The following is a 26,423-nucleotide window of genomic DNA, read 5'->3' on the forward strand; positions in this document are numbered from 1 at the left end:
ATGCATTTTAGAAAAAAACCCACAAATAACATAAACCTTTCCAGGATGAGGTAAAATGAATGAGTCATAAATTAAAAACAAACAAAATATTTTTTTTTTATTGGTTAACCATTATTATCCAACGGTTTATTAGCCCAGAAGGCTATTGGCCTAACTAAACGGAGTTATCAAGTATTAAAATAATAAAAATAAAAAAAATACAACAAAACCCCACAATATACAAAAAGATAAATTAGATCTACTAGATCTATGCGGAACATTCAAACTTATTAGAGCACTAAAATAGTTATTAATTATTTATTATCAATAATAATTATATTTGTTGATATAATTTTTTTTAAATATTGCCCAGATTGTAAAGGCTCCAAATTATTGAACGATCCGGTTTTAGAAACTTTGTAAGCTTATCCCCAGTAAAGTGGAAAGATAAACTGAGAAATACGGGACTAGTTTTACACTAAGCAGGCACAGGGATTTGGGATTAAATTCAAGAGCGGCAGCATTTATTTATTTTAATAATTCGACAGGACGTGTTCTCGCATGTCAAACCTAACATTAAATTTGTTTGTTGTGTTTTAAACATACAATTAGTGACACGATTCAATGCCGTTACATAATTTATCAGTTTAGACAACAATATGTTATGATCTTCATTGTATGTCCATTGTATTAAATATTAATAAGCTGTACCGGAAATACATCGAGACCCCATCGTCTGCTTGACAACGTACAATAGCTTACCTAGAGACCGTATGTGCAGTTTATAAGCAGGTTTAGCTGTCACCTTTAGAAGGAGATTTTGTTTTTGTATCGCTCTGATCACCAAAATGACGGCAAACAGCATGGGAGCTTTTGGCGCATATAAACACGCTTACAGTAGGTACGTGGAGGAACAAGCAGCACAAGGAAAAAATCCAAATTGTGATAGGCTTATTCCGAATGAAGAAGATGTAGTTACCTGGGTTACTAAGCGATATATACCTACCGATTTACGGTTGTCTGCACCTGTACCAAGACATAAGATCATTACCACGAATTTACCCCAGGTAAATAATACGCCATTGTTCCTGTTCATATTACATGTCTATAGGTTATTAAGTTTTTTAGCGGTTTAGCACGTGAACAATAGAGCAATGTAAGTTCACGGGCCAATGTTACCGTGCGTAACTCATCACTTCGTAATGAGAAAAAATCTTTTTAGAATTAGGCTATCATTTGGCAAATACGGGTAACACGTCCCACTTTTCTGCACCAATGAAGACCGACATACGCAATATCAACGTTTCTTTTACGTGCACGTTTGGACCTTGGTTTTCGCCCCATCCGAACGACTAAACGTCTTTTCATTGCCAGGGAGAAACCAGGTTGCAAAACCCCGAGGAAATATCTCGGGAAAATAAACACAGATCGATTTATGTATTTATGGCATTTAATTTTAATTTACATCCACCCATCTTACGTTAACTATAGGTTATATTTGTTATTTAAAAGCCATTGGTTGTATTTAAAATGTAATTGGGGATTTGAATTTAGCCAGGGCTACTACTACTTCAATTTATTAATTGTTGATTGGCCGGTTAAAAGAAATGGGGTTGGGGATGGCCGAATGGTTAACGCGTACGCTTTGCATCATTAGGTCTGTCATTGAGTCAAATGGCGTGGCTTCGATTCTTCGCCTGTACGTGACAAGGAGTAGGGTCACTTGTCCAACCTCGTGGGTTTTCCCCGGGTCTTTCGGTTTCCTCCCACCGCTAAAGGCCCCTACGCGCAAGCGAATTAATGAAATAAAATTGAACCATATCTGTTAGTCCCAAATGACTTAGTTTGTGGCGAGTGCACGTTACCCCCCCCCCCCCCCCCCCCGGGCCCATAACCAGCTCATAAAATTTGGTGGGGCTACGGAATTTTTTGGAGGGGCCGAGGATGTGGCCGGCTAAAAACGCTCCTAAGAAATCATTATTGTTGGCAAAATATTTTATGGGGGGGTAATTCGATTTTTTTTTGCCCCCCCCCCCCCTGTGGCTACGGGCCCGCCCTCTCTCTCTCTCTCCCTCTTTCTCTCTCTATTTGTTAGAACCCGGGTTCTCATGGCTATATATAGTGATCCCATCAACATTAAAATAAACCAAATTCTCTCTCTTATTTTTATAATTGATTTGCTTTTGTTATATCACAGGTTGAAGACCACTGGATAATAGTCAACGATCCACCTTTAAGGTGTTTTGAAAGAAGAGATGACCGAATTTATTCTTCTCATCCAAGTTCTAGAAGTCAAGAATGGTCGACATTACGGCAGACTTTACCATCTCGAGGAACCATGTTCAAACCGAACCCACCGTGTTGGGGAACTGGACATGGCAGCCCATCAACTACTGCGGATAAACATCCTAAGCGATTTCCAATCATCAACAGCCCGATGACAAGGTTAGTGGGAATGAATGAAATTTGGCAAAGGAAGCTGTATCCTGCCGACCATGGTTATATGGTAACTTTTTCATAATAATTGGGGTCTCTAATAATGTACCTTCTTCGTTAGCTCAGTCGGGGCAGAACTGTAGGAAGTTAAACCCCATTTCATTTTCTAATGTAAAATATATAATGTTCTTGTTCTTCAGATATGTGGATGCCATGCATTTAACAAACAGATTGTTTAAGTTACACTAAAAATGTGCCAGCTAAGAAATAAAGAAAGATGGCAGAATGTTGATCAGGAGATCCAAGATCATGGCTGCAGTTGATGTTTACACCTTTTTGACGGAGTTCAATTTGTCAAATACTTATTTATTCACAATTTAATTATTCAGTATGATGTTTCTGTTACCGTAGTCCAATCGACATTCTTCCATGTACCTGTAAAAACCGATGTATTGCGAATATACATGTATAATACTTGTCCGAATGGTATTTAAAGTGACAAAGCTATTCAAGAGACGACCTCCTTCAAGACCGGTCGCATAATTTCCGTAACCCTTTTTTGTTAATCATTTTATTTTTCATTTTGTGTGAAGCCTGTACCATTACAGGCCCGGGGCCGTAAATCGCAGTGGATGGTTAGCCTACGGCTGGCGCCCGGATCCATTCACTGTTGTTTTTTTCTTGCAATGTCTATCTAGTTTGTCTTGCCTGAAGGTTTGTCTTGTCGGCTTTGTTTTGTTCTGAGGGAAATCATCGAGGAATGCCAAAGAGTATTTGATTATTAAGCTTTCATATGTATTTAGTTTACACCATTATATTTATTTATGTTTTGTTTCACTTTGACTTATAAAATGTTTTCGTTTTGCTTAATCGAAGTTTGTAATCGTATCTGTGCATCTTTATTTATACAGTGCCAATTGTGCGCATGCGACATGTCAAAGAGATATTGCATTATGCAAACAATTTGTCATGGAGACAAAGCTTACAATGTGGGTTGCCGATAACAATTCGAAACGTGATGTTTGCCTACTAACATATATGAGCACACCACTTAAGTCGTGTCTGGATATTCAAGATAACTTTACTGACTTATTCTCGTTTTATCAACAAGCCTTGTGGACACCAAGTTTGTAAATATAGCGCCGATAATTTTTAAAAGTGGCAATATTTTGAAACTAGATTTGTATTATTTTCTTGTACTTAGAGTCTGAAATTAATATCGATATATCCCAATGTCACCAAATTATGCATTGACTCTTTAAAATCTGTTCCTATTAAACAGAATATTGTTAAGTAGTTAGTCATTGTTAACACGCCATAATACCTATGACATTCACAAGGTGTGAAATGTTTTGCAAACGGTATCACAGTTTTTTGTCATGAATTAATATCTTAAAAAAATTGACACTCGCTGCGATAAACTAGTAGGCAATAATAAATTCCTGATATACTATAGCAATGTACGACACGCCCTAGTTCCATAATGACGTCAGTCATAAGTGTCGTATTGAAATTGACACGGGCTGCGATAAACTATAGTGTCATATATTTCTGAGCGGGGGTTGGATGGACGGATGGTTAGCACGTGCGCGCTGTATCATAAGGCCTGCCATTTAGTCAACTGGCGTGTTTTCGAATCCCCGACTGTACGTGACAAGGAGTAGGTTTGCTTGTCCAACCTCGTGGGTTTTCTCCGGATCCCCCGGTTTCCTCTCACTGCTAAAAGAGCCCTACGCGCAAGCGAATTATTGAAATAAAATTAAACCATATGTTAGTCCCGAAATAACCTAGCCAGTGTCGAGTGGACGTTGAACCCCATTTCTCTCTCACTACATATTTCTGAGCTTATATATATTATTATGTAAAAACCATTCAAGGTGAAAATCAATAAGTGTGTTATAACTGTATATTATTATGACCATAGAATATATTGTAATCAACAAGTAGGTAAACACTGGATAACTATGTATTATTGTATAAACCCTTTATTGCACGTGTATGGTCTACTTGGAATCTATAGTTATCTCTTGAGAATTAATCGTAAAAGGCTGTTTAAACGTAATGGAACCTTTATGTTTGCCACAATTTATCAGTAGACGTTGCCGGAAAAATGGGGTTTTCCACTGTAGGTCTTCTTATACTCTCTGCGTAATGGCTTTAGGGACGCTTGATGGTGGAAAATGAGCAGGAACTGAATTTAATTACGATTATCCAGCCAGGACGGCGATGCCAGACCGACGTCCTAGAGAGCATTTAACGTCATCGCCATACCTGTAACCAGCCAGTATTGAAAATCAAGGTTGTAATGTACCTATATGTAACCAAACAGTATTGTTATTTTATTCTACATTTTTAGACCAACCCAGTATTACTTCATATATATGTTTGTTACTTTTGTTTTTTATTTAATTTTTATCATGAAATAAACTTTTCATAAATATTTATCTCTGTTTCTATATAGTCGTGGTGCGGGTGCCTTGATGATGGTACGATACTGACTTCATATTATTTAAATTAATTACGTTTTAAATGTAAGACAGCAACGATCCGCAATGTGGTTCGTATGGTTAATATAAATCCGGGTGGTACCTTGCCAGGGCAGTGGGATTTCCACCTGCTGTTGGAACTGTTTGATAAATTTGACTCACAGCAAGGTTTTGAAAAATGTGACAGGACGAGTAGCTTTAATCTGAAATTGGGCTACTTAAACCATGGACTTAGACAATATAAGGTTCATGCATGCTTAAACAGTTCTATCCCCAAACCGGAAAAGTTGCTCAAGCTGAGTTTCAGGAAGATGGCTGTCCACACGTCCTTGCTACTGTAATTATTATTGTGTGATTCCATGGTGACAGACCAAAATGAAATGGAATGGGGTTGAACGTCCTACAATTTGCTGCGATTGGGCTAATGAAATTTTGACCGGACAGCGGCATTGCGGGCTACTTTTTTTTATCAAATTCCAACTGTCATGGAAAAGCCAACGTGTGCACAGGACCTTGGGTTTTCGTTCCACCCGAACGACTAGGCCCTCTGTCCTGTACCACCGCCAAGGCGAAACTGCGCCGGAAAATCCCGAGGATCTTTCTCGGGCAACACCGGGAGCGAAGCCAAGACTCCCTGGTTAGCGAGCCAGCGTCTGACCCACTGAGTCACGACATGATAACATTTTTAAATAAAAATGGTTGAAATGGTACCACACATCGTAATTATTAACGGCTGTAACATATTAAGCAATGAAGCAATAACATGGGAGCTATGCAGAAATACTATAAGAGAAGGTAAGGGGGGGGGGGGGGATGTGGATCTTGAGTTGAATTCGCTCCGGTAAAACACAAACACACGCAGTTACATTCGTTTCTAATGAATTAAAGGAAAAATATATGGCTATGTAAAAAAAGGGGTTGGTTAGCCGGCATGACAAACTAGGCGATATGAAATGTTGGAGAGAAAATTGCGTGGGGGTAGTGGTTGGAGGGGCGGGTGCTTTCAAACAACCCGTTTCTTTTGGCGCTGGATTACTAACTTGGTTAGATACTTACCGAGAATGTTCACCGGGATTTCCTAGCGTAGTTTCCCCTTGTCAGTGAGACAGGACTGGGGGGGGGGGGGGGTCTTAGCAAGGACACCGTCTAGTCGTTCGAGTGGGACGAAATACTGAGGTCCCGTACGCGCCCACACATTACGTGCACGTAAAAAAACCATTGGCAGTTGAAATTCAATTGCTGCCCAGCCAAACTGTTTCTGATATGCCCGTGTTCATTAGCACGGTTGGTACGGAAGGTAGGACGTTAAGCCCCATTTCATTCAGGCATTATTTTGGATTCGCCACGCTAAAATGAAATGCAATATTTTAATTTGATTTCTTTATTCTTATTTATCTTATAACTTTCAAAATACTGTGCACAGAATGTGAGAGATGGCCTCTTAACCTACTCGCTCCTTTTAGAGATAGAGAGAGAGAGAAATGAGATTTAACGTCCACTAGACACAAACTAGGCCATTTCGGGACTAACATAAGGTTTTTAATTTTATTTCAATAATTCGCTTGCGCGTAGGGATCTTTAACAGTGGGAGGAAACCGGAGGACCCGGAGAAAACCCACGAGGATGGACAGGCGATCCTACTCCTTGTCACGTACAACCGGGGATTCGAAACCACACCTGTTGACTCAATGACAGGCCTTATGATACAGCGCGCGCACGTGCTTAACATTCGGCCATCCACCCCCCCCCCCTTTTTAGAGATACGCAAACACACAGAATTTGAACTAAAAATGTTTTAATAATAATTTATAAGATAAAGCTATAAAAATGACTATTATTGTTCATTTTGCTTTGATGATCTCCTTTTCTCAGTGAATAAAAACTTTAGAATTAAAACCTGACCGAAGCCCGTAGATACAATAATAATAGTCTGAAACACGGACCACCACATAACTCTCTGTCCTAAATTTTCTCCAAGATGGCGCCCAATGGCTTCTTTTAAACGATATATTCTCTGGAAATCCACAACAGCCGTCATATATTCATTGATGTTATCCATTGAAGTTTCGGAAGCGGACTTCACTGTAGGAACTTTTAAACCCAATTGTCCGGATAACGATTTCACATTTTTCGGACGAATGCTAAAGAAGATGACTTTATGACTAATTGTTGAGAATTCATTACTAAAACAAAATTTGAACTCTCCATTTTGTGGTTCGAGCTCAAAGGTATCGAACTGCTTCTGTCTTTGTTTGTAAAGTATTTTCCCATTTGGTGAAATAACTTTTGCATCAACATCCAATTTCCCGCCACGAATGACTTTGTACTCGAAGATTATCTCTTGCGATTCATCGTATATCTCTGAAAAACACGTCTTGGCGTTATCTTCCAGTTCGAAGGTGTAATCATAACCTACTCCTAACGCCAATTCAAGATAAGTCACACATAACAGCACCACTGATAAATATAAATTCCTCGAATACAGCATTGTCCTATTCTCTGGGTTTGTATCATTCAAAATTTCGACTAGACCCTCGTTTCTGGGAAGCTAATTTGTCGGCATCCAAATATATCAGCCACACCTGTAGTCTTGAAGAAGTTTAAACTTTTCTCTGAACACGTAGCTCTGGATCGATTAGGAAACTAAGAATAAATTTCTACCTTGGTATTATTTTTAAATCCACGCAGGCAGTGTATTTGTATTTGTATTGATATTTTATGGTTAGCTGCGAGTCACTGGCCAATGAAACTCGCGGGAAATGTTGTGGTTCGATTTCCCGCGGCACCAGCTGGTAAATGGAGGATCAAATAATCTTTAAGAATTTGTCCTTTATTCTTACTTCTTATCACGACTGTGGAAGCAGACGTTAAACACGAATCAGTGAAATAAACAATGAACCGGGATAATTTGTCCTTTATTGTTGTTTTATCACGAGTGTGGAAACAGGCGTTAAACATCAGCTAGGATATAGTCAAATGAATAAACGAATTAAATGGGGTTTAACATCTTACTTTTCTGCACCAACTGGGATATTGAATGACCTGGGCACACTCATCTTCAATAGAAAGCTTGATCTCGTCTTAACTACATCTTAAACTCGCGGTCCTTGCTCCATGGGGCACACGCAATACAGTGTGCTATAGGAAAGTTTTCACCTGATAGTACATTATTAAAATTATTATGTATTTTTACCTTTTGTTAAACATGCATTATGCAAGAGCAAAATCTGCTTATTACAAGTCTTTCTTTAGGCCTGAAATGTTATCTAAATTATCAATTAGACATTAATTAACTTATCCAGACCATAATAAACTCTCGATGTCAAGGCTAGCCTTCGATGTTGGCTGGATTAGATTCCTATATGCCGCTAACGTCCGTTGATAATTAAATCAATAAAAGTGGATAATCGAGACTAAGCTGTTTATAATAATGATTTTAGTAATGATGACCGAGACTATGCCAAAATTTCACCCGCTTCTTTCTCGGCTCATAGTAGCTCAATTTGACAGAAATTTTCAGCAAATTACCTTTACACTATCTAGTTTTTAACTATTATAGTGAGAACTGCCATCTCGTTATCTTATCTCCCATAATGTATCTTTAACTGGCAGAAAGATTGCCATCGTAATAACTGTATTTTAACATTGCATGTTATTTCACAGTATGTAATGTAACTTTACCTCTAGTTATTATACATCCAAGGTAAATCTGTAAACGGATGTTAATTTACATAAATTGGTACAATAACAACACAACACAGTTTATTACATAAATTGGTACAATAACAACACAACACGGTTTATTACATAAATTGGTACAATAACAACACAACACAGTTTATTACATAAATTGGTACAATAACAACACAACACAGTTTATTACATAAATTGGTACAATAACAACACAACACAGTTTATTACAACAACACAACACAGTTTATTACATAAATTGGTACAATAACAACACAACACAGTTTATATGGAAATACAATCACTTGTTTATAAGTATAGCACGACGTTTCGACAAGTATTTTCTTATCGTTATCAAGCACAAATGCCACTCAAGGATTATGGTACAATAACATTTAAAAAAAAAAACGTGTATTTTGACAGAGTTTATGTAATAATACCTCATTACTATTGTAGAATTACTTATAAACCTATAACGGTAAATCTCTTTGATCTTTGCGGTATATTCTGGAGCAACTTTGAATATATAAAGGGGAATTTGAGGTTATTCTTCTGATAGTTTGTCTTTAAACCTGTAAGGAGTTATTCTTCCATGGTAGGTTTTTATTTTCCATAAGAAAATGATATAGGGGTTTTCTTATTGGAGTTCTGGGATATTCTAATTTTACGTACATGTAAACATAGACGGTTTATAAGCAAGATAAAGTCCTCGGTTATGCTGGGGAAGAAAGACTTCAGAAAAAAAAACATCGGAATGAAAAACCTCGGTCTACCGAACTCGGTTTTTCTTCTCGGGTTATTTTCTTCAGTCTTTCTTTCCCCAGCATATTATAACCCCAGTCTCCCTACACATATTATGTAATTTGCCAAGGTAAAATTACTAAAAGAAATGTGTTTGTCCCTGCTTTGCTAATTAGTCCTAGGTTCGATCCTGGCGAACACAGACAGTTTGGCGGACTTTTCAGCCGAGCATGTAAAGAAAATCCTACTGTTCTGTTCCTTACAATGGAAAGAGTAGGTGGAATGACACCGTACATAATGTCCCACCCACACAACCCAATGTATGGCCTGTCTTTGTTAGCCAGTTTAGTGCATTCAGATTTTGAATAATCTATTTCTCGAAAATGGATCGTCTAAACTGACTGACAGAACAGTAAGTATTCGATATGTGGTCAAAGGGAATAACCGACGTGACCACTATTTGACAGTAAATTTACAATTCTCTGTAAAAATAATATTTCAGATGGCAATTCTGTTAATATAATGTTTACATAATGTAAACTGACATATGGTTGTATTTCTACATTAAATCTGATGTAATCTTGCATAAGCCTTGTATTCATATGCATTTACATCCTTTTAAATTAAGTTAACAAACCATGTGATATTACAAATCGGACACTGTATTTTAAACATACATTATGCAAGAGATAAATCTGCCTATTGCAGGCCTTTCTTTAGGCCTGAAACGTTATCAAAGTTATTAATTAGACATTAATTAACTTATCCAGACCATAATCAACTCTCGATGGCATCGCTATCCGGCGATGTTTATTGGATTAGGTTCCGATTTCCCGTTCGACTTCCATTCATGATTTAATGTTTTTTATCGTACGGACTTTATTAATGATGATCGAGGCTAGACCCCAAATTCAATCGCTAAATACTCGGTTCAGGGTGGATCAATTTGACTGAAATTTTCAGCAAATTCCCTTTACATTATCTAGTTTTTAACTATTATAGTGAGAACTACCAGCTCTTTATCTAATCTCCATCTCCCATAATGTATCTTTAACAAACCATGTGATATTACAAATCGGACACTGTATTTTAAGTTTTCTTATAACTGTAAATATACATATAATTTTAACAGTGCTATAAATTCTCAACTGGCGGGGTTTCGATTCCCCGCTTGTACGTGACAAGGAGTAGGGTCGCCTGTTCAACCTCGTGGGTTTTCTCCGGGTCCTCCGGTTTCCTCCCACTGCTAAATACCTAGGCGCAAGCAAATTATGGAAATAAAAAAATTAAACCATATGTTAGTCCCGAAATGATTTAGTTTGTGTCGAGTGGACGTTAAACCCCATCTCTCTCTCTCTCTCTCTCTCTCTCTCTCTCTCGCTATTGAATTCAAACGGTCAAGGGTTACTTTAGTGTCAGCGCCTTACTCACTGAGCCACCGCAAGTCAGTTAACCAGTTGTCCTTTATCAAAATAATCTCACGCATAAATCCTCTATGTGATCAGAATTCTCCAGACCCGATCAATGACTTATCAGAAATCCGTGCAGAACAATATATAGTGGGGCTATTCTCACTTCAACTCTATTGTATACAGAATTCATACCTTGGCTTATTGAAAACTATATATGGACCAACAATTAATTCTTTTCTTTAAACATTATTGCTGACAGCAACACTGACAATGAAATGAAATAAAATGGGGTTTAACGTCCTACTGTTCTGCTCCGACTGGGCTTATGAGGACGGGTGACACGTACTAGTGTGCTATGAGGGAAATTTTGCCCGGGCAGCGGCACTTTAAACTACTCATATATCAATTCCAACTGTCAAGGGATCATTTACGTGCACGCAAATGTATACACGGGACCTCGGTTTTTCGTCTCATCCGAATGACTAGACAGCTGTCCTTGTCAGGCCCTCCGCCCTGACCACTGACAAGGGGAAACCACGTTGGAAAGACAGCAACACGGACGTTCATTTTTGGAATAATATAAAGTTAAGAAGTGGTGGTGGGTTTTTGATGTTGAAGTCCCGTTTGAGTCTGTGTCATTCAACAGTTTTATCTGCGCTAAATAAGCGATGATTTATTATAATACTTCTTGCAGCAGATTCCATAAAATAAACTCTACAAATCCTTATTGGTTAATTATTTGATTTCAGTTGATGTTAATTCGGTGGTCGTTATTTTTTTTAGGAGAAACTTTGTGTCAGAAAGTGGGCTTTTATGGTGATGGCAGTCTGGTTTGAGGGGGGGGGGGGGCTTTCAGCAGTCGGGACACAATTTTATTTACCAGGACATATGTATTGTGTTTAGTTAGGTTGGGAGTAGGGGCTTCAAGGATCTCTCCGGACAGCACAATCTCTAGCTTGGCCAGTAGGGTCCGACGAATCGCCACTGGCCCCTTTATTATTGAACAAATAAATTTCCATTTATCATTGAACTGAACAAAATATTCAGATATTGGAGCAATATTCATTTAAAATGTACACATTGCTTCGACACGCACGATAAACACTCGAACATTTTTTGTTGATACAGAAGCATAGAAAGTGGGTTAAGTAGTCTGCCTACATAACAGGTTGTCCGTTCACGTTCTTTTAAATTCGTACCTCTATTGAACAGTCCGGTCTACACACAATCAGCCCGATTTCAGCCAAATTGTATTAATACAGCTACCTGTCATTAACGGCCATTAAAGGTGCGTTATGCAAGAGAAAGGTCTGCCTGTTGTAGATCTTTTTTTTTTGGCTTGTTTAGCACGCGCGCGCAGTATCATACGGTATATCATTGAGTCAACTGGCGGGGTTTCGATGCCCCGGTTGTACGTGACAAGGAGTAGTCCAACCTCGTGGGTTTTCTCCGAGTCCTCCGGTTTCCCCCCACTGCTAAAGACCCCTACGCACAAGCTAATTATTGAAATAAAAGTGAACCATGTGTTAGTCCTGAAATGACCTAGTTTGTGTCGAGTGGACGTTAAACCCCATCATCAGGTGGCTGAGATATGAAATGGATTACGACAACGGCGCCATAAAATAGTTTAACGTTCAAATGGAAAATCGCGACTTAGATATTATCGTAGATATATATATATGGTAATTGACAATCGAGACTAAATTTTACGCTATATCTGGTCAAAACTTCAACCATTCATAACTTCACTCAGCATAAAGTAATTTGACTGAAATTTCATTATCTATTTTTGAACTATTATTATAGCAAGGACGACCAGCTCTTTACATAAATTTTACATAATTCGCTGGCTTCGAGTAAAAGAATCCTTGACAGTTGGAATTTCACTGCATGTCGTACGCTGCATGCATGCATCTCTTCATTACGGGATTTTCCGGCATGGTTTCTCCTTGTCAGTGGTGTAGGGCAGAGGGTCTGACAAGGGACGAAAAACCGGGGCTCCGTATACACATTGGCTTGCATGTAACAGATCCCTTGACAGTTGGAACTCGATTAAAGAGTAGGCCGTAGTGCCACTGTCCAAGCAAAATTTCCATCATAGCACACTGTATGGCAAATGCCCGTCTTCATTAGCCCAGTCGAGGCCAAACAGCTAGTAGAACGTTAAACACCATTTCATTTCATGTTTTCATTATCCCAGTCGGTGCAGACAAGTTGGAATTCCGGCACGAGGCCTGTGGCCCCCCCCCCCCAGTCCGTCCCTGTTACCAATAGCGATGACCACCACATTAAAACCAATTGATTTTATCCATTTGGGTGGGGTGCAAAAACTCAAGGGGCGCAAAAGCTCTGAACCCATGACGCATAGTGCGTCACATCTTCAATAGAAGGCTAGATCTCGCTTAAAACTCCGTACATTTTATCTGTAAGTTGTAAATCTCGCGGTCGTTGCTTCTTCAAGAACATGAGTGCGTCATTGGGTCCCGTTCTGTACGGTGTGTACCGAGTGTCCTGCTCGACAGATTGTCGTCGACTAGAAATTTAGGCTGACAAAAAATCCTTCTACTTTTATTCGTGTTCGCGAAAGAAGGATCCAATATGAAGAAGTGACCATGGACGGGGGGGATGATACAAGGGGGATAACTCTTCAGGGACTAGGGTTTGGCCATGCTTACTATGTGTACAAGCTGATAAAACAATATATGAGTAGGTAGGATTGTAAATAAAATTGATGCAAGACGCACAGAATATTTGCATAAAGTATGACCCAGACATTAACTTTTAACAGAAATTTAATCCGTTATTTTATGACTCAATAGCCGAGAATTAAAGATTGTGAAATCAGCGTGACTTATCGCAAACCCAAGCCACCCCGTAATACGCCTTATACCGTTAATCAACGTCATGACTAACTGAAGTTTTAATGAAAAACCCAAATAATAACAGTACAGGGATACGTGATGGTAAATCGTGAAAGACAATAAATAGGCCTACGGCTTATTATAGTAGCTTCTTTATGCAGCATACTTATGATAAGTTGTCGATACTAAAGTAGAGAAAGTCACAATGGCATTTAATTACACCCGTTGACCCGTGATGCGTGAAGGGCATGGTGGTGGACGAGTGTATTATATAAATATAATGTACATATATTTGATTTATTCAAATAATGTAAATGTAAAAATAAAATCAAGTTTTATAACCCGTGAAAAATATTCTAAAATCTGGATAAGCTATAATATAAAGAAAATTTTTGAAATAAAATCTTCCAATACACAGGAACATGTTAGAATTCCCCATTTGCTATTACAACCGAACTACCCAAATGCCAATATAAATAAAAGGCGACTTGACATTTTCCTTGATGAAAAACATATATTGTTTGACCAGAATACAAAAAATACACATTTTCGTCATTTTATCGGTCATTATTTTTTTTTACCCATTGCCAAAATGGACTGTTCTCAAATTTTAATGTAGTCGTGATTGACCAGTCTGAACACTATTGATTTTACATGGAGACTGGGTGTTCGAGTGTTAATTTCAGTCAACTCCATATAACGGACTTGTTGATACCGGCCCGTGAGTAATAAATTGTATATTGGGTGTTTGTATGTAGGAGGCCTATACTTTACTACTACAGTCTAAACAACTCTCTTATCAATCACATCTCTGGTTCTTGAAAGCCGGTGATTCCCTTGGTTCGGAACTCAGCTGTCAAGGATGAATTTCTTCTCTAAAGGAACGAAGACTGTCAAGACATTTTTTTCTGATGGAATAAATCCACCGCGAAGCGAAACCAAGACCACCAGTTATGGTGGCGAGGATGGAGAGATACAGCAAACCAATCAACCCAAACAATACTCGTTTGGCAGTAGCTCTGGACCGAATTTTGGATTCGGAAGTGACGGAACATTCAATTTGGGTTTTGGGGGTAAATCTATGGGATTTAAGATCGGCGGCGGCGGAGGAGGAGGTGGACTGCCTTTCAAATTCACAGGATTCGGTTCCAGAGGAGCATTCGGCGACGGCCGGCAATCTATCGGTGGCAGGCCTTCACGTGCTGCCAGGGAAAACCCTTTTGCCGGTGTAGTAAACCAGAGTTACGATGCAAATAAGAAGAAATGTCTGGAAGAAGGAATATTGTTTGAAGATCCAGAGTTTGAAGCTGTCGACGATTCCATTTTCTTCAGTAAATCCCCCAACCGTGCCTTTGAATGGTTGCGTCCTAAGGTAAGTTATGCAGATAATTGTTCAACCCCTCCCACTAAGTGTGCAATAAACGTTATAACATACGAGAATCAGTCAATAACTGCAACATTGTAGCACTATGTGTATTCCTCAGTACACACCATCCATGCATACACACAGTAAAACTGAAACATTTTAACACACATGTATGGGCGTGGTCGTGTATAACTTTCGGCAGCTCAGTTGAAGCCAGGTATTTTGGTTTACCGAAGTTCAAGGATGATGGAAGGCCACAAACATTCAGTTTTAATGATGCGTTGAAGAAAGGACATTTTTGTGACATGACAAATATTTTGAAGAAATGTACTGATTTCATACAATAATGACAAGGACCTAAAATATATTCATTTAAAGCCAATGTCCCTATATTAATGATTGACAACAGCTAGGAGAAAACAACACAAGCATTTGATCATGTGGGTGGTTGGGATGGAAGTACTGCCTGCTCTAGGGGTATTCCCCGAGCTTAATGCAGGGTATACTGTAACCCCCAATTTATTTCATTTCTATTAATTATATTTTCCACAGAAGATACACAAAAATTATAGACTTTTAAGTACAATAAATGAAGAATATTTATGAACAATGTGTAAAGTATGCTGACAACAGTAAAGAAAAAGTAGAGTGTGGGGGTATCAAAGAAAGTGACTTCTATTTACACTATAGTCATATCTAAGAAGGGGATATTGGGATTTGATTGACAGGGCTTGTGATATATGGTGTAATATACCACAGTAAGGGTGTCAATAGTGATATTAGGTCATTTGATAAATGGTTTAATAACCACAATCTTAATCTTTACATGTGTGTATATATCTGTTCGGGATTTACTGCTATACATGTACATTAGTTCAGCTCTGAACGTAGGTCTCATAACCTCGCCCTGTACGTTCAGGAACCGTCCTATTGAATCCATGTCAAAAAAGTTTCGATTCCCAGTCAATTTTACTGGGCACCTTTTCACTGCTAAACGGTCGCGTGTCACTCCCTGCGAACGCCTGTACAATGTAAAGGAACATTATAGTGAGAAAATAAGACCTTGCTTACCTCGCTAGAGTCAGTATGTGCGACACAACATGCTTTTGAAATACGTCTCTTGCTAAACAGCCTGGCGGAAGCCATTGAAATCTAAATATAGGGTTAAACTAGGGCCGCCCTGAAATTCAGGGTATAAGGGTCTTGCTGAGGAAAAGAGTTAGAGAGAGAGAGATGGGGGTTAATGTTCACTCAACACAAACTAGGTAATTTCGAGACTAACATATGGTTCAGTTTTGTTTCAATAATTTGCTTGCGCGTAGAGTCTTTAGCCGTGGGAGGGAATAGGAGGACCGAGAGAAAACCCACGAGGTTAGACAGACGACCCTACTCCTTGTCACATACAGCCGGGGAATCGAAACCATGCCAGCAGACCTTATGATACAATGTGCACACGCTAACCATTCGGCCATCCAAGTGCCCTTGCTGAGGAAAGCTATAATTCAAAGACCTTGAAAGTCAAATAATTATTCACATCAAAATAAAAACAGTACAGTTATGTAAGACCTGGTTTTTGGAGAATTTATATGGAAAAAAGTGCCAAAGTGTCATTTACAGGATGGATGCCAACCTGGTCCGCTATTATTCTGGCCCTCTTCCAGTACTCCAGAATATTCTTTTAAAAAAAGTTTTAGAAACTTTATGCAGAATGCGGCAGAAGGCCAATAATAACAGATATTAAACTGCTTTGGACCATACATAATAGGAACAAGATGGTCTCTTCAAAAGAGTTTTTAGTTCTTAAAGATGGGTTCCCAGAAAAGTATTTATCAGGTGGTTATTTCCAATAAAAGTATGGCAAGTAGAGATATATGGAAATTGGAAATTTGGTATATATGGAAAGGAGAGATATCCAATCTTACTAGAAAAATACTGGATTCCCCGAAAAACACTCATGGAGCGTATACAGGATAAAAATTTTAGGGTTCCCCTAATCAACAGTCTGACCATTAGGTATTTCTGCACGCGTGATGTCAAAGGTCACACGCGAACATTTGATAAACTTTATGAAGAGTTAGACGTACAACACTTTCTGAGATAAAAATGACGGAAAAAGACGCGGGTATTGGATAATCTGAGAATTTATTAGGATTCGATATTTGTAATAAATAGTAAGCGATTAAAGACAACATCGTCTTATGTGTGCAATGAATTTTCCCCTGACTTCCAAGAGAGGTAAGTCCCGTGACGTAAACATGACCTGGTTTGATCAAATTTTTATAGCAGGACATTCCTTCGCAATTACAATGTTTGAGAAGGATTTGAAGCAAAGTTCTGACAAATTAATTAGTTTGAATATGTTTTTAGTCCATATATACCATTAAATCACCCAGTTTGTACGCGGGAATCCATCTTTAAGAAGATTTGAAATTTAAAAAAAAACAAACGAAAAACACTATCCCTCACTACAAATAATTCATGTCAGGACTAACATAGATCTTATTGCCTTAAAAATGCTTTTTGTAAGAGCTAAATCTGCCAATTGCAGGTCTTTTTTCTGGCTTCAAATGTTTTATAAACTATTTAGACATTTATTCTCATGACAAGTCCATAAACGACTCTCTAGATCCTCAGATGACTTAGGTATTGAATGGATTAAACCATGTCTGTCATATTTTGGTTGAAATGGAAATGAAATGAAGACTTTGTTTATTGCAATGGTATTTGACGATCAAGGCTACTGACGCTATTTCTTGCCAGAACTTCAAACATTCATAAAATCGCTCAGAATAAATTTGATTGAAATTTTCAAAGTATTCATTTATCATTATCAATTTTTGAACTATTATAGCAAGTATGTCCAGCTCTTTATATAAATCTTACATAATGTATCTTTATCTTGTAAAGACTGGTAGTGGTTCCAAAGTTGGTTGACTGTATGGTCTTACCCGTGTACATTAGTGCAGGGTATGGGTTTTCTCAGAGTCCTTAGGTTTCCTCCCACTGCTAAAGACCCCTACATGCAAGCTTCTTATTAAAAGAAAGTTGAACCATATGTTAGTCCAAAAATGAGTTTTTTTGTGTTGGGTGGACTTTAAACCCCATTTCTCTTTCTCTCTTGAAGTGGTTCTATTCAGCCTTGTACTAGGAGTATACAGGTCACAATTCTATGGAATACAATTGCTGCTTATTACTGAGCGACTTTCAGCTAGGAGATCTAGGTGGGGTATCAATGTTAGTTAAGAAATGACCTAGTTTATGTCAAGTGGACATTAAACTCTCTCTCTCTCTCTCACTCTCTCTCTCTGGCAATGGTTCAGCCTGGTACTAGGAGATCTAGGAGTATCTATGTTTACCTAGAGAACTAATACCATGATAAGACCAGAGTCAGACTAACACTACCTTCCAAACTATGTCAATACACTGCCTGATTCCTGTTACCTTGACAACACATGGTACCAATCTCCTATATTATTATTACTACCATATATTTGAATACATATATGACAAAAATATTGCACAGTACACAGAAATTATGATTTATTTGTACCCAGTAGACTGTTGTTGTTTATCCGATCTGGTTTAGGCCGTAAATGTCAACTACATAATAGGCCTATTAAACTTCAAACCATTACACAGTATTTGTACACATCCACGTTTTCCGTTACTTGTTAAATTGGGCTGATTCTACGGATCGTTTAATATTTAGAATGATTATACATTTATTTATGTCAGTTACGGTTTGTGCCACGGAACAAATTATATGGATGATTTTGTGTTGTAGATATTTTAATGTGGTAGTGCATGCATATGGCTGTCATCTCTTTCTGTCCATCATTTGTTCCCCCTGATGGCTCCTATAATCCATATATCTCTGTGAAATTGATATGGGTAAGGGAGAGAGAGAAATGGCATTTAATGTCCACTCGACACAAACTAGGTCATTTCAGGACTAACATATTGTTAAATTTTGATTTCAATATTGCGCATAGGGGTCTTTAGTAGTCGGAGGAAACCGGAGAAAACACACAAGGTTGAACAGGCGACTCAACTCTTTTTCACGTACATGTACAACCAGGGAATCGAAACAACACCAGTTGACTCAACATTGAAATGAATAAGTCTATAGAATTTCAATATTTTTCAATAATCACCATTTTGTTACAAAATCGTTGAATGGCAAGCCATGTTTTTATATTCTGATGGTTGAAAATGAAACGTATATAGAAAGATTATACATGTATTTGTTATCTATGTTATTTCTTCCTTCATTGACACTTGAGAAAAGGTGTGACTTGTTATAAGAGGCAGAAAATATTTATATTTTTATATAACACACCATTATACTTGACTACCATATCATATGTGTAATAAATGTTAATGAACAATTTCATGTTGACAGCCATTTTCTGGCAGCTTGTCCAAGGTCTTTGTCTAACTAGAATACAGTATTGTTTTGATATTTTGCAATGTAATACAGAAATGAAATGAAATGAAATGGGGTTTAACGTCCTACTTTTCTGCCCCGTACTGGGCTAATGAAGATGAGCATACGCCATACAGTGTGCTATGAGGGAAATTTTGCCCAGACAGCGGCACTATGGCCTACTCTTATATCTAATTCAAACTATCAAGGGATCTTTTATGTGCACGCCAATGTGTACACGGGACCTCGGTTTTTCGTTCAATCCGAATGACTCGACAGCTGTCCTAGTCAGGCCCTCCGTCCTGCATCACTGACAAGGGGGAACCTACACAGATTGTGGTTTAATGCATGCCCATTAAATCATAAGATCTGTCATTAAGTCATGTGGCATGGTTTCGATTTCCTGCTTGTACAATATGACAATGCGTAGTGTCACCTGTCCAACCTCGTGAGTTCTTTCTGGGTCCTTCGGTTTCCAATGTCTCTGTCTGTTTCTCTCTCTTTCTCTCTCTCTCTCTCTCTCTCTCTCTTACATATATACATGTAACTCTGTGTGAGTTTCGATTTGGCAAATGTCGAGAATGAGAATGAGCAGTGCCAATTTAATTATCCTTGTGTATATTACTTTAATCACAATCAACAGAGGACAAACAGACATTAAAAATCTTAATCAAATAATTGGTCATTTTATTTATCTTATGTTTAAAAGAACCTTTGGCATGTGGAATTCGATATAAGAGTAGGCCATAGCGCCATCATGGTCAGGACGAAAATTCCCTCATAGCACACCGTATGGTGTATGCCCATCTTCATTAGGCCAGTAGGTGCAGGACAGTAGGATGTTAAACCCAATTTTATTTATTATTAATCCGGCCTGGAAATAACGGTTTTAGATGTACCTGACAAAATGTCACACTAATGAAATAGTACCTGACATTTTCAACTTAGTGCCGGACATATATTAATAATATCAATTAAAAAGACAAATCAATGCCAGACAAAATGACAGACACCAAGAGTTTAGTGCCTGACAAAGCCTGAATCTGTGTCTGACATTGTCAGTGACAGGTGCCTTAGTTCCAGCCCTGTTATTAATAGTGATTAGTAGTGAAATTGAGATTTTGTTAAGGCATATTTGCCAACATTCATCTCTCGAGCATGCAGCCATTTAACGTAATGTATTCATCAGACCTACATGTAAATATGTAATGATCTAAATTTAGGATTAACAACTAAAATATCTTTCATTATGCTGGTGTAAAAACCAATGTTTATGACTACATGTATGGCCAGTTACTCATTCATTCTAACAGCTTTTAGTGAAATTGATTATAAACAGCTGTCTATGTTTACCGTTATTTATAAGAAGGTAAACAAGAATTTTGAAAAGGAGCAGGGCAACCATGAATTTAATCATTTATTCAAGGATCTTAGTATTGTGGGGTTAAGGAACTTGGGGCTAGACAAACTTTTATGTACATGCAAGTAGATGGGCAATCTATAATTCTTTATTACTACAAAAGATATCAGAAAGGAGTCAACCACATGCTACCGGACTTTGGTTTATCATACCATCCAATGGACTAGACACTTTTCCTTGCCATGCCCTGTCTTGCCTCACTGATAAGGGGAGACCAGGCTGGAGCAACAGTGAGATTGAACCTAGGACCTACTGGTAGCGAGCAAGCCCACTATCCACTGAGCCACATGTGGTTCCTGGACATGAAAAGCTTCTGTTAAAAACATTAAAGTAATGGTTTGAAAGTTTCTTTATAACTTGTGGTACCTAGGAAGTAACTACTGGTATGAAGTTTATATGTAGATTTTGTTATGTCAAAGGTCAAACGATATGTGTAAAAGTCATGGTGTTAGAAACCTTTAATTAATGGTTAATAGTTTCCATATAACATGCAATATAGGAAATAACTAAAGATAATATGAAATGAAATGAAATGAAATGAAATGGGGTTTAACGTCCTACTGTTCTGCTCCTAACCTGGGCTAATGAAGACGGGCATACGCCATACAGTGTGCTATGAGGGAAATTTTGCCCGGGCAGCGGCACTACGGCCTACTCTTATATCGAATTCCAACTGCCAAGGGATCTTTTACGTGCACGCCAATGTGTACACGGGACCTCGGTTTTTCGTCCCATCCGAACGACTAGACAGCTTTCCTTGTCAGCCCCTCCATCCTGCATCACTGACAAGGGAGAACCACGCCGGAAAATCTGGATGAACTTTCTCGGCCAATGCAGGGATCGAACACCCGACCTCCAGGCTAGCGAGCTAGCGTCTTACCCACTTAGCCACGTGATCCCCAAAGATAATATGAAGCATATTTTGTGTAGATATTGTAATGTCATAGTACATGTATAGTATACATGACTGAAGAGTCCAGGGGAAGAACGATCTGAGTCACATTTTTGTCTTTTAGCATAAAAGGCAAAACAGTCTTTTGGACAAGAATGCTTGATGCGAACAGAACGAGTGGGTTTAATTACAACTTCAAATGATGTTTAATATGAATTATAATTACCAGTACAACAACTGACTTTCCAGCCAAATTAAGGTCAAATAAATTGTACGATTGGACGTATTTGTCCGGGAGGCCATTTTAGAAGGGCCTTGGTTCAATGTGACTCTGATTGTTTTTACCTGAAATTGATTGTTCCACAGAAAGTTTATACAATTTGCTACCAGATGGCGCCATTAACTGGGGTTCGTTGAAAAGTGACTTAGATCGTTCTTCGCCGGGGCTCTTCATGTATATACAGTAGGTATTTGTGTAAAAGTAGTAGATATATCTGTATTATACATGTACATGACATGTAGTTTACTGTCACATTGTAGTAGGACTGTTTAATATGTGGTAGGGGAAATATTGTAACTATAATGTCAAAGGTCATAGTATATATAGGTATATTTATATAAAGGTAGTAGATGTAACTGTCAGTCTATATTGTTTAACTATCAACATTCCTAGTATTTAAAGTAACTTTCCTCTGTGTAATACGGAGGTTGAGTAATCGTATATCATCATTCGCTCAGTGATTTGTTGGTCACCAGTAGGCACAAGGGTGTAAATAACGACGGAAGATGAACAAATGATCGATTCTGCTCAATGTCAGGCCTGTCTGATAAAAGACATTTGAAAAGTACAGAATTTCTGCTGGTTTTGAACATGTCCCATTAACATAGTAGAGTGGTTAGGGAACTGGATTCTCAAATAGAAAGTCCTGGGTTAGAATCCTGGTGTGGCCCTTCAGGATTTGTTAAACATACTTCCAACTTGTTAGAGAGAGCACCTGCAGGATTGACAAAGAAAATATACCTAGTTGTTTGGTTGGGACAAAAAACAAAACCCTTTACAGGGAACACTTCACAGCCCAAAAATTGCCCCGTTATGTTCATTTCATCTAATCAGAATCTTATCTGAAGTCCTACTAATGTCTTAACTAATGTATCTAGTTGTTTGGATGGGCCAAAAAACAAAACCCTTAACAGGGAAATGTTCACAGTCCTAAAATTGCCCTGTTACACACACATGTATGTTCATTTCATCTAATCAAAATCTTATCTTGTGTGCTACTAATGTAGTTTAAGAGATTACATGTAATATCCAAAACTTGGAATGGATATTATACCTTTATATTTACTACTGAGTACAGTTATTTCATGTATACATTCATATCTGTCAAGGACAATTTCCTGTTTATAAATATTCATATTTTATTGTACAAACTGATGTCTAATGAGTAGCATAGTTACGATGTTCCAGTCACACCCATTGACTTCAGAGAATGAGTAGATGGACTTAGTGGACCATATCCTTACAAACGATATGACTATTGATAGATGCATGTTTTCAAGTAGTAGAGGTTATTATTATTGATCTTTAGTTTATTGATTGGAAAAATATCTTGTGTTCATTGACCTGTACAATGTCACCAGTTTACCTGATAAATTCTATACACCTGTATATAAAGAAGTAGCTGGATTTTATTATTTGGTATTAAAGGTATATACATGGGTCATGTCTAATTTCATTTCATATTCAATCTGTATTGGAGTGTCGCCTGTCCAGCCTCGTGGTTTTTTTCTGGGTCCTCCAGTTTCCTCCCACTGATAAACACCACTTACGCGCATGCGAATTATTGAAAAAAAATTGAACCATATGTTAGTCCCGAAATGACCTAGTATGTGTGGAGTGGACCCTAAACCCCATCTCTCTCTCCCTCTCTCTCTCTGCGTATTGGAGAGAGTTGGCCCCAAGCATCATCAAACTCTATGTGCCGCAAATTGCATTAATATAAATATTGGTGCCGGACAAGGACAGCTGTCTAGTCCTTCAGATGATACGAAAAACCGAGGTCCGTGTATACATTGGAATGCCCGTAAAAGATCCCTTGGCAGTTGGAATTTGATATAAGAGTAGGCGATAGTGCAGCTGCCCGGGCAAAATTTCCCTCATACCACACTGTATGGCGTATGCCCGTCTTCATTAGCCCAGGTTAGGAGCAGAACAGTAGGACGATAAAACCCATTTCATTTCATTTCATTTATAAATATTGGTGTCTACGATAAACTAAATGCATTAAGAATTGTCATGTGAATATTATGAGTAGTTATAATTGATCTATGTTTGATTGATGTGTAGATGTCAATCACTATGTAAATATACAAGTATAAAACTCTCTGATGAAAGTCTGTAGTAATATACACTTGAATGAATATCTAGGTTAGTTATTTATATAGAATTGTGTTATATCTACTGTAAACATCTACATATCTCACCGGTATATAAAAAACTATTCATCATATATGAATGTAATTTGATTGTTAGAAAATGTAACTGCATGTATGTATAAATGAAATTGTTATAGCCTAGAGTATTTGTACGTGACGAAGCCTGACACTAACCAGAGACTCATTTCCAGGCTAGCTCCCATTACTTCAGTAGTCCTGCTAATTAAAGATACATTATGTAAGAGCTAGCCGTTCATGCTATAATAGTTCCAAAATAGATAATTCAAAATTAATCTATTGAAAATTTCATTCAAATTACTTTATTCTGAATGATGTTATCACTGTTTGACTGTTTGAAGTTTTGAGTTAACTTTTGACATACACTGTTTATTATCGTAGCAATGTTACTTGTTAATCAAGACTCAGCCTCGCTTCTCCATTTTTAAATTCAATCATTAAATGGCGATCATATTTCAATCCATTTACATCTGCGCCATCCGATGTTCTAGCGAGTTGATTATAGGCCTGTCATGTGAATAAATGTACAAAAAATAGTTTATAAAACATTTGAAGCCAATTGAAAGACCTGCAATTGGCAGATTTATCTCTTACAAAATGTATCTTTAATGAAATAAGATCTATGTTAGTCCTGACATGAATTATTTGTAGTGAGGGACAGAGAGAGAGAGAGAGAGAAATGGGGTTTAATGTCCACTCTACACAAACTAGGTCATTTCGGGACTAACACATGGTTCAATTTTATTTCAATAATTCGCTTGCTCGTAGGGGTCTTTAGCAGCTGGAGGAAACCAGATGACCCAGAGAAAACCCTCAAGGTTGGACAGGCGACCCTACTCTTTGTGACGGGCAACTATGGAATCGAAACCAGGCCAGTTGACTCAATGATGGACCTTATGATACAGCGTGTATGTGCTAACCATTCGGCCATCCAATCCCCCCCCCCCCAAGTGAGGGACAGTGTTTTAGATCTGACATGACCTATTTGTAGTGAGGGACAGTGTATTTTGTTATTTTTGCTATTTTTTTTAAGATTTCAAATCTTCTTAAGAATTTGGAACTAACAGCTTTTTTTTTGAAGAGCAACCAAGCATATTTTTTTTTCAGAAGAAATAGGAAGGAAAATTTGAATAGGTGTGGCTTTAATCTCTTGCAAACTAACACCTATGTAATAGTAATCTTTTGGATATTAACACCTATGTAATATTATTATAAAGTATGTAATATTACTGGTCTATGAATCATTAAATACCTTTAGATAAAGATCATTGACAATATAATACGGTATACAATGACATAACATCTACATGTAATACCTTATAATTTATTAAATAGACATTATTAACTCTTAATTACATACAATATGTCATTAATTACTTTCCTATATACAACAAAACATTATACAATGTGGACATTTAATATCTTATTCTTATAGCCGGTTCAGACGCTTATTTTTAAACCAGTTCATAATCGCTGGGGTTTTTAAGACGGCATCATGTTGCGTTCACACATACTATAAGCCAAACCAGTTTAACTATTCTGACCTCTTCGGTCGGAGGTTAGAGTTAACTACGCATGGGTAGCTGCATATTCTTTATACGGTTCTCACACGCTTTCGATAACATTGGCACTGTCTGACCCCGATATTTTCACAGAAATGTAACTTTTTGCGTACTGCGCATGCTCAAAGCAAGCTGAAGCCGGGGTTTTTAAGCCAACCCGTTCAGACGGCTAAGATGAACCAGCTTAAAATAAAAAGCCTTCTTGAAGACAGGTCGCGAGCAGGGGTTTTTAAACTCAATTATTTGCCCCACATTTGCAATCAGACGACAAAATTAAACTAGTTTAACGATCCTCAAGGTTTTTTAATCCAGTTCAACTTAAGCGTCTGAAAGGGCTGTTATATTACATTTCTACAAGTCGAAATATGAAAGCATTAAAGAGGCATTAAGGGAGATTAGATAAAGAGTTGACTGTTTCGGGAATAATAGTTAAAATATAGCTAATTATTCAAATAAAATTGAACCATTTGTTAGTCCCGAAATGACCTATTTTGTGTCAAGTGGATGTTAAACCTTTCTCTTTGTATGATATACATACATTTAGAAAATACATAAAAGCCTGTGGGCCTATTGAAAGATCATAAAGTTTGTTTTTTTCAACAATGACCTAAAAAATATTATTTTGAATAAGGATGTAAATTACAGTACATTAAGTCATTTCTCTTTCATCTGATAAAATATTGTCTATTAGTCAGCCT

At 37.7% G+C, this 26,423-nt stretch overlaps 3 protein-coding genes across 3 annotated transcripts in view; 2 read left to right on the top strand and 1 right to left on the bottom strand.

Annotated features, from left to right (window-relative positions):
* The first annotated feature begins 751 nt into the window (after nucleotides 1–751).
* Nucleotides 752–3,559, top strand: LOC126821963 (uncharacterized). The gene is made up of 3 exons (XM_050550644.2): nucleotides 752–1,046; nucleotides 2,177–2,424; nucleotides 2,616–3,559. Exons 1-3 carry the CDS (start codon nucleotides 828–830, stop codon nucleotides 2,662–2,664), a joined length of 516 nt encoding a protein of 171 aa, XP_050406601.1. The 5' UTR covers nucleotides 752–827; the 3' UTR covers nucleotides 2,665–3,559.
* Nucleotides 3,560–6,690: 3,131 nt separating this feature from the next.
* On the bottom strand, nucleotides 6,691–7,579 carry LOC126821957 (transmembrane emp24 domain-containing protein 3). Its single transcript, XM_050550636.2, has one exon. The coding sequence runs from the start codon at nucleotides 7,387–7,389 to the stop codon at nucleotides 6,736–6,738; it is 654 nt and encodes a 217-aa protein (XP_050406593.2). The 5' UTR covers nucleotides 7,390–7,579; the 3' UTR covers nucleotides 6,691–6,735.
* A 6,715-nt stretch (nucleotides 7,580–14,294) lies between these two features.
* LOC126821934 (calpain-9) overlaps nucleotides 14,295–26,423 on the top strand; it is a 61,848-nt gene continuing 49,719 nt past the window's right edge. Inside the window, exon 1 of the mRNA XM_056100988.1 lies at nucleotides 14,295–14,977. Coding sequence (XP_055956963.1) covers nucleotides 14,468–14,977 — 510 coding nt within the window. The 5' untranslated portion in view covers nucleotides 14,295–14,467. The remainder of the gene's footprint in view (nucleotides 14,978–26,423) is intronic.

The sequence above is a fragment of the Patella vulgata genome, chromosome 5 (assembly GCF_932274485.2).
Source record: "Patella vulgata chromosome 5, xgPatVulg1.2, whole genome shotgun sequence".
Classification (NCBI taxonomy): Eukaryota; Metazoa; Mollusca; class Gastropoda; family Patellidae; genus Patella; species Patella vulgata.

Bases quoted from the DNA above. Each gene is read 5' to 3' on its own strand.
- LOC126821963 (XM_050550644.2), top strand. From the start codon at position 828: ATGACGGCAAACAGCATGGGAGCTTTTGGCGCATATAAACACGCTTAC. The intron at 1,047-2,176 runs GTAAATAATACG...GTTATATCACAG, and splicing joins TTACCACGAATTTACCCCAG to GTTGAAGACCACTGGATAAT. The intron at 2,425-2,615 runs GTTAGTGGGAAT...CTTGTTCTTCAG, and splicing joins ATCAACAGCCCGATGACAAG to ATATGTGGATGCCATGCATT.
- LOC126821957 (XM_050550636.2), bottom strand. From the start codon at position 7,389: ATGCTGTATTCGAGGAATTTATATTTATCAGTGGTGCTGTTATGTGTG.